The sequence below is a fragment of the Clupea harengus genome, chromosome 1 (assembly GCF_900700415.2).
Source record: "Clupea harengus chromosome 1, Ch_v2.0.2, whole genome shotgun sequence".
In the NCBI taxonomy this organism is placed as follows: domain Eukaryota; kingdom Metazoa; phylum Chordata; class Actinopteri; order Clupeiformes; family Clupeidae; genus Clupea; species Clupea harengus.
Window position 1 is genome coordinate 24,050,686 of NC_045152.1, and position 13,427 is coordinate 24,064,112.

The 13,427-nt window shown below is 39.9% G+C and overlaps 2 protein-coding genes across 4 annotated transcripts; both read right to left on the bottom strand.

Moving 5' to 3' along the window:
- Window positions 1-1,784: 1,784 nt before the first annotated feature.
- zgc:163143 (uncharacterized protein LOC795946 homolog) lies at window positions 1,785-7,039 on the bottom strand. Its single transcript, XM_031572514.1, has 13 exons — window positions 6,716-7,039; window positions 6,115-6,316; window positions 5,967-5,999; window positions 5,606-5,856; window positions 5,343-5,426; window positions 5,135-5,234; window positions 4,703-4,738; window positions 4,563-4,616; window positions 4,051-4,284; window positions 3,838-3,956; window positions 2,996-3,161; window positions 2,700-2,790; window positions 1,785-2,353 (listed from the first exon to the last, which is right to left on the bottom strand). Exons 1-13 carry the CDS (start codon window positions 6,862-6,864, stop codon window positions 2,259-2,261), a joined length of 1,614 nt encoding a protein of 537 aa, XP_031428374.1. The 5' UTR covers window positions 6,865-7,039; the 3' UTR covers window positions 1,785-2,258.
- A 91-nt stretch (window positions 7,040-7,130) lies between these two features.
- rusf1 (RUS family member 1) lies at window positions 7,131-13,310 on the bottom strand. 3 transcript variants are annotated; one of them, XM_012825837.2, is made up of 16 exons: window positions 13,208-13,232; window positions 13,032-13,109; window positions 12,750-12,899; window positions 12,560-12,637; window positions 10,345-10,459; window positions 10,175-10,220; window positions 10,053-10,085; window positions 9,726-9,831; window positions 9,383-9,484; window positions 9,211-9,281; window positions 8,945-9,129; window positions 8,518-8,575; window positions 8,352-8,416; window positions 8,049-8,195; window positions 7,748-7,813; window positions 7,131-7,570 (listed from the first exon to the last, which is right to left on the bottom strand). In XM_012825837.2, the coding sequence occupies exons 3-16, from the start codon at window positions 12,897-12,899 to the stop codon at window positions 7,485-7,487; spliced, it is 1,308 nt and encodes a 435-aa protein (XP_012681291.1). In that variant the 5' UTR covers window positions 13,032-13,109; window positions 13,208-13,232; the 3' UTR covers window positions 7,131-7,484. The 3 variants fall into 3 exon arrangements, with proteins under 3 accessions (XP_012681291.1, XP_031428380.1, XP_031428391.1); XM_031572520.2 differs by lacking the exon at window positions 13,032-13,109 and having other exon boundaries at window positions 13,208-13,310; XM_031572531.1 differs by lacking the exon at window positions 13,032-13,109 and having other exon boundaries at window positions 13,155-13,211.
- Between the last annotated feature and the right edge of the window lie 117 nt (window positions 13,311-13,427).

Genomic DNA, 13,427 nt, shown 5'->3' on the forward strand with positions numbered 1-13,427 from the left:
AATGTTTTTTTCTTGTGATAGTGGCTAAAAGAACATTGACTACTATCCTAAGTACTGGTTAACTATTAGTATTTCTATTAACCCTGCTAGGAACATATGGATAAACAATAGTTCAACCGCTAAGTTTAGTCGGAGACACAACCAAACTCTCATGGAATTGTGAGGGATAAGCCAGGTCGGATATGGTTTTGAGACGACATTGCACATCATTTCAGTTTTATTTAGAATGAAAGACTTGACTATGACTATAATACCTGAACTGTTCATTCTGCTTTCACAGTTGGTTTTATGGGTGAACTCTTCAGATGAGATGGGAAGAATCATCATCAGACTACCCCACCACTCTAAACCATTCAGGAATTATCAATGCATGTAGACAACAAATGCATATGGATAGATGGGTAGATGGGTAGATGGGCAATTGTTCCATGTGTCCTCAACCATTTGATAGACTGCGAGAAACATTAAAACAGCAATGGGGAAATACAATGTGAGACCAAGACAATTTAGTGACTTCACAATGATGCACTATATACCCCTGGGTGACAGTAGTCATCATGAAAACTTCCATGAGAACTTACAATTAAACATTAAACTTGTGGGGTTTGGCACGTCTGTCAGACTAGAAAGCCTTCCAGCGAAGGCCGTCACTCACTTCTATCCAAAGTGTATCCACACCTCCTTACGATATATAGTGGAATATCATTATCAGCATAGGGGAAACTAACTGCTCCAATTAGACACCAAAGATGAAAGACTGGAAAATAAGGCTATTTTGTAATTGAAACACATGGGGATGGGCGGGATAAACATTTTACTGCAACCAACCATCAGGGGTGCTCCACCTGTGGTTGCTTTTTCGAGATACCAGGGACTTTAAGGACTTTTTGCTATTACGCAGGTGGAGAAATGTCAATGTTCCAAAGTTACTTCTCCGCCTTTGACATTCTATCCCTCTAGCACACTTGATCTAGAGCCCGTCTATGCTCCAGTGGTTGGTAGCATGAAGTCAGAGAAGGAATCCATCAAAACAAAAGCACAGTTGAAAATGGTTCAGAACAGACAACAGGGTCGTGGTGAAAAACAATCTACATATTGCGTTCATTCTTGCTATTATATCAGAAGTTGGTACCTAATGGTTAATGATACACGCGGGTATATTTGTTGATTGTAGGAAAAAAACGTTCCTGTGTATTTAATGAGTCGTTTCTGCATATTCACTTTTGCAAGCCATACTGATCTGAGATCATCAGAGGGTGGGTGAAGTGAAGTCATATAGACTGCATTCATGCTTGTTGTTAGTGAACTCTTGCATAGCATATAGTGGTATAGGTTTACCTGCACAGCATATAGTGGCATAGGCTTACCTGCACAGCATATAGTGGTATAGATTATTTGGAAGCTTCGATACCTGCTTGTCGATCCATGAAATGCAAAAACATTGAATTGGGGTCATTGAGATGCATGTATCAGCCTTTTCATAAGACAACAGTTGAAAAAAAACGTGTCAGTATTTTTTGAGTGTGAAAATGAGAGGTTCCAAGCTGCTTAATTTGGCAGTCAGAGATAACAGCTCAAGATGGACATGATGATACACGCAACACCATGTTTATATTATGTGAGTCTGGTCTTAGTACTTCATCACTGCGGCTCCAGCTTTGTGTCTGTGGTGTTAACAGATAACTACGTCAGCCGAATATTTTTCACATGGTGAGATTTCCATGTAGTAGCAAAGTTCCATGAAGTTTCCATGAAGTAGCAAAGTAAAGTGCAACCATTAGATATTTCTGTTAGATACTTTACTTTACAAAATATACAGTATATTACAACAGCACATGACATTTTGCTCATATTTTGCATACAGCACATTAACTTGCATCACAGATGAAAGTAAAACCCTGGAAAATACTTCAATTTGCATTGAGTAACTCATCATAATATGCAGGAAGGTGGGAAGTTTCCGACTGTTACTCGATAACTCTAAAAAAAGCCTTTGCAATAACTAGCTTTAACAAAGAAATGCAGCAACACCAAATGAGAGGGGAACCCTCAATCTTACCCACCAATGTCAACCCTTTAACTATCATCTCAGGGATCTCTCTCAGTTAATATACTAAACAGTCTAAACTGTACAGCAGGTATTCTTCCACACACCTGTGACTAAGAGTCCCTGGGAAGTCATCTGTAACCAGCAAGCTGCTAACATACAGACATCGGTGTCCAGTGAATGTCAAGATTGTCCTGCACAGCATTGGCTCTCAGTTTGACTGCTCCTCTTTATCTGCGGGCTCTTGTCCATTTGAGGTTCCATCTCCATCTCCACACACCTCTTCAGATACCACTGCGTCCGTCACTAGAACAAGCACAACACATTAGATTGAGGAAACAAGCCCTACACATTAGATTGAGGGTGTGAAAGAGCATGTTATAATCTCATTGAGGAAACAAGCCCAACACATTAGGTTGAGGGAACAAGCCCAACACATTAGATTGAGGGAATAAGCCCAACACATTAGATTGAGGGTGTGAAAGAGCATGTTATAATCTCATTGTGAAAATTATTTTAAGGGTGAAAATGAGAATAAGAAATTCTCTTAGATCCATGATAAACGTGGCTCTTATTTTTTGAAGCAGGTTTAAATACATAACGACACTAAACAGCATGGACTAGTATTCTTCAAGACAAGCATGTCACTCACAGTGAGATCCTGCAGTCTGTTCACGGCTGCTGTCTGGTTTCTCTGACAAGTCAATGACAAAGGAGCTATCTTCAACGATGGCTGGAGAGAACTTGGAGGAAAAAGAATGACACACATCAACTACAACCTAACCTCATGTTACTCTGAGATAGTTAGGAAACCTTTAGTCACACACTAAAGCATCATTGTAGTTTCTATTACAAATTGATTCCCCTAAAGTTAGGTCTTTACGCACTCTGAAATTCATGCTCTGGCTAAGTGATTCATTCCATGTTTGTGTTATTGCTCTCTCTTACTGGCAGGTCTCTAGGAGTGGTGACAGGTCGGGGCTCTTTGATGTACATGCAGGCAAAAGGGCTCTTTCCAATGGTGGGATGTTCTCTGCAACACAGGCGAATAACAACACCTGGCAGGTACATGTTCCAGTTCTCAGGGTGCTCCTTCACTAGTTCAGACACCATGCTGCAATAAAAAAACAAAAAACAATCATCTCCAGTCACACTCTTGAGCTAAAGTGACAGACAAAACAGCCTATTTACTGACATTTTTACAGGGTTCACATCCATTTTCACTGAATACATTTCAAAATCTTTTCAAGATCCTTTAATGAAATTTCCATGACCTTTCATGACCTACACGTACAGAAGATTGCGTACTTTACCCCACAGGATGGGGCTAATTACTGAATTAAAACGAATCAACACCGTTTCCATTTCATCTCTAATAGGCTAGATAACGCTATGCCAATTTAAGTGGAAACATGCACCATGCAGCAGAAATTTGCACGGTACAATAACAATTAATTTCTTTAGACATTCTTCCAACACATTTTCCAAAATTTGATTAAATTTGAATTAATTTACAGAATTCCATGACTTTTCCTGACCTGGAAAATGGGATTTTTTAAATTCCATGACTTTTCCAGGATTTCCATGACTGTGGGAACCCTGTTTGCATTGGAGTAATCTAGTGCAAATTGTTGTAAGGAGGTTAAAAGGGAGCATTTTCAGATCTAAATGTAATACTGTGCAGTACAAAACTAAGACAGTATTTTGCTGCCTGATGGTGGGATAAAGGACAAGTCTCATGAAACCAACAGCACTATGGATAGAAACAACTGTTGAGTTCTTTCACACACCTGTTGATGAGAGACTCTGAAACAGGATCCAGGTAAGCAGTCTGACGGTGGTGTATAATGAAAGAGCTGTCGTACTCCAGCCCCTGCCTTTGTAACCGATTGCGGATCATACTATTTAACTGAAAAGAGCAAAGATCAACAGTTGGGGTCAGTGGGAAATATACGATGCTGTGTCTATGAGCTACCTCTGAGGGGTATGTCAGATGTACTCACTTTGCTTATGTTGGTTCTGTGCAGGCGTGAGAGAACACCGAGTGGGTAGCCAAACTGACCACAGAGATCACACAGGATTCCAGCCGCCTCTGGACTGACCATGGATGTCACAGGAAAAGCTTCAACCCACTTCGAGTGGTAGTCGGTTACGGTCATGAGAAACCGGTCTCCGTTCATGGTCTCTGGTAATGGGCCTCTGAAATCCAAGCCAAGCCACTGCCATCTTTCGGTGACCTGAGGTCAGAGGTCATTCTTGTTATTTAAAAGTGAAAACTAATTTTTATGAGTACATTTGAATTAGGATTTGTATTGTTGTGACACTTACTACCAGACTTCCAGAACTTTGTGAAACCTCAAGGAATTAGCATGTAAATGCCACATTATAAGCCCCAAAATGTGACCCATTCTCACATAAATCTTCACTGAATTATAGAGGCTCCATTCTCACATACGTATATCATCACTGAATCTTAGCGGCTCCATTCCATGTAAATGGATGTGCCATATTATACCTTTATAACATGCGGGGTGGTTGACGCCTCACTCTTCTCGGGCAGCAATGGCTCCTGGTTAACACAGTGATTATGACTTACAATGTATAACTGATTAGCCAAACAGCTAATGTGTCAACTGGATAAAAAGTGCCACTTACAAAATTAGCTTCAGCATCACCTGGCCAGTGAAATGACTGTGGAATAAAAGATTAATAACACTAATTAGCTGATTCTGGGAATCATAATGTGGGAATCAAAGGAACAAAGTTTGCCATTTCACATTGACACATTGATAATGACACATGGCCATTTCAATGTACATAAAGGACATAGCACTAAAAACATGATGATTTTATTAAAACACAATGCACCTTTACTGTTCTATCAAGTTATACTATTACTACCTAAACAAAAGCAAAATGCATCAATTTTCCAATCATAATACAGTCAATGAGACAGCTGTTTAACTTTGATTTTACAAAATAAATATTTCCACTGTATGTAAATGACTGCATAAACTTCATCTCACCCCAACACACTTTGCTTCTACTCTTACAACAGGAGCGAGTATGTCAAGTTAGAATGTGCACCTGTGGAAGACAGTAGTGGCTGTGGAAGAAACTGGACAATGTCCGTCTTCTGAACATGTTTGCGTCGCCTTGAATTGCCCAGGGGAATAGTATAGAAGCCCTGATGTAATGGCAAGCAAAAGAATAATAATAAAAAACAGGACTTTAGAAAAGAAAAAAGAAGAAGAATTGTTTTCCAGTATGACTGAGATGTTGGCCTACTACTCACTTGGCTACAGGTGCTTTGCGCTGCGTCTCCTCACTGGCCTCTGGTTTCACTGGTTTAACAAATCTTCTTTTAATTTTGGATTTTCTAATCAAATAAATAAAAAAGAATGACAAAATATTCACAAATTACCTAAATAAAATACTGGCCTCCTTACTTGCCAGCCGGGCCAAACCTGATAAGTGATCAAATAAATGAACGAACGAATGAATGAATGAATGAATGAATGAATGAATGAATGAACATTACGGCCTCTTTCTACTCACCTAGGTGGAGGCAGTTTACGGGGCTTTGGCTGAGCCTGAGGTTCCTGCTGTGGCTGAGCCTGAGACCCTGCCTCAGTGTGAGGTTCCTTCTGTGCCTGAGATTCCTGTGGTTTCTGGAGCTCTGACTGTGGCTGCAGTTGTGGCTGTGTAAGGACAGCAACTTGGTTGAACTCTCTGGGCTTCTGTTGCACATGCCTCTTCCTTCGCCACTTTGGTACATCTTGCAGAGCCTGTAGGAGCCTGGGATCAGCCTCCATTAAAAAAATAGAGATAACATTAAATACTGCATTCATGAAATTCCAAACAAACGTAACAATCATTTGATATTAATGATCAAATACAGACAGGGCTGAATTCTTACTGTAGCTCGTTTACTGCGTGGGTTGATATTTGCCTGAAAAATCAACACACAGACAAATCTATCTGCATTCGTGGTAACATACTACAACTACATACAAGGTACATTTTGCCATGCTTATGCCATGCACAGGATGCAAATATAAACCAACCTTTCTTGGCCCGGTGGACTCAGGAAAGTCGAAGATGGTGGGCACCGCCCCTGGTCTTAAGCGTGGTCTCCACCCAGTCCGATTCAGATATTTTTCCTCAAAGTGTTTGGAACAGATCAGAGTATTGAGACTTGGAGTCCAGTCCTTCCATTTCAGTTTGGCAATCCATAATTTGAGAAGTTTAGGGTTGTTGTGCGGAAATCTGTGAGTTTGGGAAACAATCAGTTTCATCTACCACTTAACTCTGCAGTTTGAAATGTGGTGACCTCCCATTCCGTGCACAAATAATTTTTATCAGTTCCACATAATGATATGATACATCATAATCTAACAGGTTAGATATATTTGAGTTGAGAATGACCATGCTTGGCTACCTACGTAAAACAAAAAAGATAAAGCTAAAGCAAAACCTTATGAAGCATTTATGAAAACTTAACATATACATAGTATAAGTTTAACTTTAATGTAAATGTTAATGGTTAATGTAAAGGAAAGGAAAAAAGGTTAATTCGCTAATCTAACTCGTTATTTCACTAAACTACCTTTAACAGATATCCAATTTAGCTAGCTAATGTACTGCTCTGATATTGTATCTATTTACCTGTGGAATCCTACGCCCTTTTCCCTCTTACTACGACAGTTGTATGCTATGCAACACAATGTCATTTTTTCAAGGCACTCGTAAGAAAAAGTCTGAACGCTGGATAGTAAAAGCAGAAAGTAACTTTTCTGGGCAGGGGCTGTTGTCATGTGAGGACAATTCAGAATAACAACACAGGCGTACAGTGATGACGCAATGTACCCCAGTTTCTTCTTCTCCTATTTTTCAAATACCCGTTCAGTTCTTTACCGCCACCTACTTGGCCGGTTGGCGATGGATCATGACCGAACGCAACATGGTTATGATTTTGTATATTTCGGTCCTTCTTCAGCAGTACACACATTGGCTTTTTTTTTAAAGGTAAAATGTTCCTGAGAAATGTCTTTCTTCAGCATGAAGCATGAATACACAGTAGAAAAGTCAATTGATTTATTAGGAATCAACTGTGAAATCCATTCAGAAATATTCAGAGTAATATAATCATAACATCCATTTACTAGAAATTAAGCATTGCCATTCACTTGATTGTTTAGTTCCAAATACATACTAGCATTACAGACAAGCCCAGCAATAGCCATGCTACTGTTTGGTATATATTTGGTTTAGAAAACAGAACTTGGTCCATACAACCAAACTTGGTCCATATATCATCGTATCAGTCCACGCCTGACGGGCTTTACTGATATGATCACATTCCCATAAACTGCACTACATTTCTTTTCCATTTTGTTTTTCTCCAGTCCTTTCTCTCTGGTTGAGACGTCAGATTTTAGCTCATCTTCTTCCTCCAGTCGACTCTCCACTCATTCCAATCCAGAAGTGTTCTGTCTGTGTGCCATCTGGCCTCATTCAGGTCTGCAAATGGATGAAGAATGGAAAATAGGTTTGTTGATTAAACCTGAAAAACTGAACTACCAACACCCTGTTAATTCATAACCCTGTTACGTGAGGCTATGCCAGATTATACCAGTTTTGCCATGCAATGTTTGTTTCACACATGCATGTTTCAACATGTCCGTAACATTTACATACCTCTGAGGAAAGGCTGAAACATCTGGTCCATGAACTTGTAACTGTCAGACACCAAAACCCATGGGTCTGAATAAAACAAATAAAATAAAGTGTCACTTTTATTCATGTTTTATTGAAGAGGAGGTGAAACACTTCAGCTAACCAACAAATACTCAACAACAACAACAACGATGTTTTCCCTCCAGATTATTTTCTTATATCTCTTTTGTACGTTGATGCTGAAATGTGCCCAGATTCATGTGAAAACTAGATACTGTAATGAAATTACATGAAATCCTCCTCTGGTTCAGTGTGTCCTCACCTTGACTCTTTGACGCTGACAGCTGCTTGAGTGCTTCCTGGGGTGGCGGCGAGGCCTTCAACACTGTGCTGAGACACACCGCCTGACAGGCTGCCTCGATCTCTTCATGAACTGATGTGTCACTTGCCAAACACACACACACACAGCCTTGTGGAAAGAAGAGAAGCCAATTATTTTATACCCAAATAACTTTAAACCTTTGCATTCCCCACAACGTAGTGAAGGAAAAAAAATCTGGAGATACAAAGACAGAGGTGGCAACCATCTGTATCAGTATCTGCAGCACTGAAGTTGAACACACACCTCGTCTGATGCCAATGAGGAAGGGCTTGTGGTTGTTTTTCAAGGCCATCTTTAGGTCCTGAGGTCTACATGGTGAAAAGAGGTATCATTTTTATCAACACAGTTGACACTGACAGTGGTTTTAAAACCGCTCAGCATATCTCTAAATAGAAAAGGGTGCACATACGCTTGAACTAGTTCCCTCAGACTCACTCCTAGTTTTACAGGCACTTCCTTCTGCAGTTCTAAAGGGAAGAAAGAAGAAACACACGTTGCTGCTGAAGTAGTACGAATATGTGATGCCCTGCCTAGCCCTGGACAGTGTGATATCGGGAAAGAGAAATTTGACACGTAGATCTGTTTCAAAACAAAATGAGTATTTATCTAGTCAGTTAGCAAGTCTCAATTAGTCCCTATGCTATCACTACACAACTTAATATAATGTCAATTAGTCCCTATGCTATCACTACACAATACAATATAAAATATTAATATAATGTCAATCTAACTGCAGCAATTGCTGAATTAGTATCTATGTGGACCTTAAGACAATAGACAGTAACTTGTTTAGTAGTACTTGATAGTAAATGTAAAGAGTCAGAGATCACACACACCCAGAAATACTGGCTCTCTTTGGTTAGCCTCCCGTGGACTGAGGACCCTGCCATCAGACAAATATTGGTGCAGAACAATGGACAGTCTGGCCTCGTTAAGGGTCTCCATGACAACAGAACGTACTGCTTTGTAATTGGCGAAAAGGTGTAAGGTTGTGAACAGGAAGAAAAGGACAAATGTCAACCTGAGGAATAAAAAAAGATAAACTATCAGCCTTAGATATAAAAATATTCAAGAATTCTTCTTTTTATTCATAATCACTTACATAGGATTGTCTGTCACCAGAGGAATTAGCACAAGGCTAACCAGCAGACCAGCTAAATTCACCAAGGTCTCCTAAAAAAACAGACAAAAACACACTTATCCACTGCAATGAGACAAGCATTTTATGCCGATATTACCTAAACATAGATGAATCATACAAGGTGAATGCTCACCTGACTTCCATCTTTTGCGGAGATGTCTGCCATGTTGTTTCTTCGAGCCTGGTGGACTGTTAGGGCCGCTCTAGTGGCTCCACCAGCCACTCCTACTATTGACTGACAGGAAAGAAAGAATTAAAATATGAAGGGCAGAAGTTAAAATGCCTGACAAGCAAATGAATAAGAGAGGCCTCTCAGAGCTCGTCAGACATAATACTGCAATGGAATTAATTATCATATATATGGAATAATCAGTGAATAAGAAAGATTACATTAACATACATGTACATTACAATAACATAAAGAAACAACAATCAATACTTTTGTTACACAAGTGGTAGGGTATGATGCTGTGTACCTTAAAGATGCCAGCTATGCAGATAATGAGCGTGAACAAAGGGGGATAGTGCGGGGCCAAGATTTCAATGAACATGGCAATATCATTGAGAATATCAGCAAAGAGCCTGGGAGAAAGTGGAGAGGAGGAGATGCACTACAAGTTTAATGGTTAATCCACAACTATATCAGCGTCTTAAACAATTGCTGATCAAAACATTAACAATAACATTCACGTTTAGTATTCACAGCATTTGCAGTATGACAGTCAGCCATTCTTCCAGAAAGTTAAAATGATCATGTAAAAGATGATTCAAAATGTCGCCAGGTACTTGCATGAGAGACCAACCTCCATGTCTTGGCCTCTGAGTCTAGCTTGCTCCTGAATGAAGGGAGCAAAGAATCACATATTAAAATCAGAAAACTGCAAGAAACAACTCAAAGAAAGGCAAACATGAAAACCAATCTCACCCTTTTAACCACGCAAACAAGATCCTCCCAAGCATTCCAGTGCCATCTGAGGAAGGGCAAGATGAGTACATGTAGAGTAAACTCATCATGAAGAGCATATAGATAGATGGATGGATGGATGCAGTGTAACCATAAACTGAAATAAAAATATCAATGATGCATGCTCTCACCTCTTAGTAGCCAGGTAATGGTTGCAGCCGCAACCGTTGCTTCTTGGTTTCCAACCCCTACACCCCTTAAGGATGCCTGGGTGGCTAGGGTGCCCGAAAGAGAGCTGGCAAATGCCTATGTGTGGTGTTAAAAAAGGAATACGTTACAGATGCAGTTGAGTTGGGCATGAGTTTCCTACTGACAGGCTTGGGGAGTAACGGAATACATGGAACGGCGTTATGTAATTAGGATACAAAAAAAGTGTAACTGTATTCCGGTACAATTACAAAAAAAAACCTTTAGCAAAAATTGGGATTATTAACAGGATTATAAAAAGATTTAAAAATGCAGAACATTATACTATCATCCACATGCGCACTTTACAACATGTCACGAGAGGACAACAGAAAAAACTACAAGTCCATATGATGACCTGGTAGGCGTAAACTTACTTGGCAATAAAAACAATTTTGATTCTGACCTCAAGTTCAAAAAATGCTTTCCCTGGCTGTAAATATCGACACTACTTTGTCCTCGAAGCTGAAAGTGGGAAGCACAAAACAGTGCAGTGCTCCTTATGCCTCCCCGCGGTGAAAATACTGTCGTTGTCCAAGGACTCCACGTCAAATGCCATGAAGCATTTACAGGCAAGACCAACACTGCTAACGTCTACACAGACATCCAGTCAGCTAAGGTTAAAGTTGGTTAGCTAACCTGTTAGCATTACTTGCCTACAACCGTAATGAAAAAGGGGGACTGTATTAACTGGAATGATCGTGTTTGAATAAAACACAAACCCCTGACCGAAATATGTTTGTGGCAGTTTCATTGAAGTTTCAGCATGATCTTTGACAGTTCAGAAAGTGGACATTTGATTCATTAAAAATACTGTGGATGTTCTAAATCTGTGCTGATTTTATTTTGTATTAGCCTATGATTTGTAAACTGTGGTGTTGTGCAGTTTCAATGTAGGTCTGTAGGCTGAATTTGCATAATGACAAGCAGATTTCTCTTTAAAAAACACTGCGCAGAGGGCAGGTTTAATTCTTAAAACTTGGTTTCCTCATTTTCTTTTCAAAGGTTACATTGTGCTGTTGACTTACAGAATACGCTTAAGTGAAAGCCATCTTATGATGATGCGAGGTCAGACACAGAGTGAAGGGTTTAAGTAGAGAAGTGACAGGTGTGCGTGATTAGTACTCCAGTGATTGTGAATGAGACGGAGGTGCGTGAGTTGAAGTCGAAGGGGGCGTGGCAGGAGCAGAGTTCAGCGCTGGTGTGACATATATGCACACATCAAACCACAACCACACGGCCCTCATGCCCATTTTCCTTCAGGGCAACAAACTGAACTAGTTCACATTTCCGCCCAGCAGGCCCACGCTATATTGCAAAGGCGATTGGGCAAAAAGTGTAAAATTATGCAAGGTATTTGTTTGTAAAAACTGTTGACAGTGAGAGAGTGTTCATCTACGGGTAAGAAAAGTGGGGGATGACCGGTTTATTTTTACTTTCAATGGTTCATACTTTCTTCTGTGTTGTCGCAAATGATGATGATTCACTAGTAAAATAACTTGGTTGAAATACTGCATTTGGGCCCAAAAAGGATATTCTGACATTCCAATCAATACAGTGGCACATAAAAAGAGCTTTACATATTTAGTATTGAGTTCAGTTTGTTGTCTAACACATAGCTATGACAATATAGTAAATTTTGATATTTTTAGCATACTAATTTCCTCAGTAATAAGTAGGACGCCCACACCAGATGTTATTTACATAGCACTACTACTGCACAAATGCAGAAAGTATGTCATCTGAAAAAGCTGGTGTGTGCCTTTTTAGGAGGGGTTTGTGGATAGCACAACCACTTCATGAAATGCATGTGACCATTGAGTTGCAGTTTATGACTCTAGCAGTACATGTCTTTGTCTTCAAGGTTGGACCAATGTTTTACAGCATTTATATCCATCACAGACATCAAAATGGAGAAAACCACCAATATACAGTGGATAAGGCTATTGATGTCTCTTTTCTGTTGTCTTCATTTGCACATTTGGCATTAAGGAAATCCAAAAGTAACGGAAAGTAATCAAGTCACATTACTTTAATATTGTGAAACTTGGATTAGGTTACTGAATACAATTTTGAACAGGAAATCAGTAATTGTATCGGAATACATTTTAAAAGTACCTATCATGCCTACTGATGATAATGATAAGTACTCATACACACCTGTACAGTGTCCCAGAACTGATACTGCAGGTAATCCTCACTGACACTCTCTGGGTAGCCTTGAGGCAGGAAAATACTCTGTGGGGTGGTGAACAGAAAGACAAAACATGAATATTAAAACTTTCTAGTGATCCTGCGTGAAATCGAAGCTTGACTTTTTTGTAGCAACACAATCAGACACACAACTCACTTTGAAAGCAGCAGTGATGGAACTCCCTCTGCGGAAGCTACCTTCGCCTAGTCTTTCTCTCTTCATCACACCGTCCCGCAGTCGGTACTTCCACGTTTCTTGAGAGCCATACCTCTCGGTGGCAAGCACTGCTTCATCCACCGGTTCCATCTGCAGTAGTCATTAAACATAATTTTAGACTATGAGAACCGATGATGGAAATGAGACAAAGGATGCGACAGCAGGCTACTACATACATTTGACGACAAAACTGGCGCAAAGTGCAAAATATTATCTACGTACAGCAATACCCCAGGATAGCGAAAAATTGCTGTCATCAACTTCCAACAGCTCAAATATGACGGCCAATCTACATCAAAACTATTTTGAAAAAACGCAAAAGGAACATTTCATCTAACTACATACATTATTACTGTCACTGTACAAATTCGCATAGCACCATGTTAGTGTACAAATACCATGTTCAGCAGCTCTTCCGTGTTTGACGCCACGTCAGCTGATCATGTACAGCGTTTTAATTGGCGTGCGTTTACAATGACGTTGTGCGTAACCCATGGCGCAATTCATTGATAGAGAACAGTGATTAGGCCTACCACAACATCTTTTTGAATTGCCGTATTCGCTTACTACAAAGGATTTTTTTATTTTACTATGAAAACACCATGCACTGCTCCTTGG

Coding starts and splice junctions, on each gene's coding strand:
- zgc:163143 (XM_031572514.1), bottom strand. CDS start 6,864: ATGACAACAGCCCCTGCCCAGAAAAGTTACTTTCTGCTTTTACTATCC. Junction 6,317..6,715: donor AAGGGCGTAGGATTCCACAG/GTAAATAGATAC, acceptor CCAAACTCACAG/ATTTCCGCACAACAACCCTA. Junction 5,427..5,605: donor CGTAAACTGCCTCCACCTAG/GTGAGTAGAAAG, acceptor TTATTTGATTAG/AAAATCCAAAATTAAAAGAA.
- rusf1 (XM_031572520.2), bottom strand. Junction 10,086..10,174: donor TTGTTTGCGTGGTTAAAAGG/GTGAGATTGGTT, acceptor CCCTTCATTCAG/GAGCAAGCTAGACTCAGAGG. Junction 8,417..8,517: donor CTGAGGGAACTAGTTCAAGC/GTATGTGCACCC, acceptor TTCACCATGTAG/ACCTCAGGACCTAAAGATGG.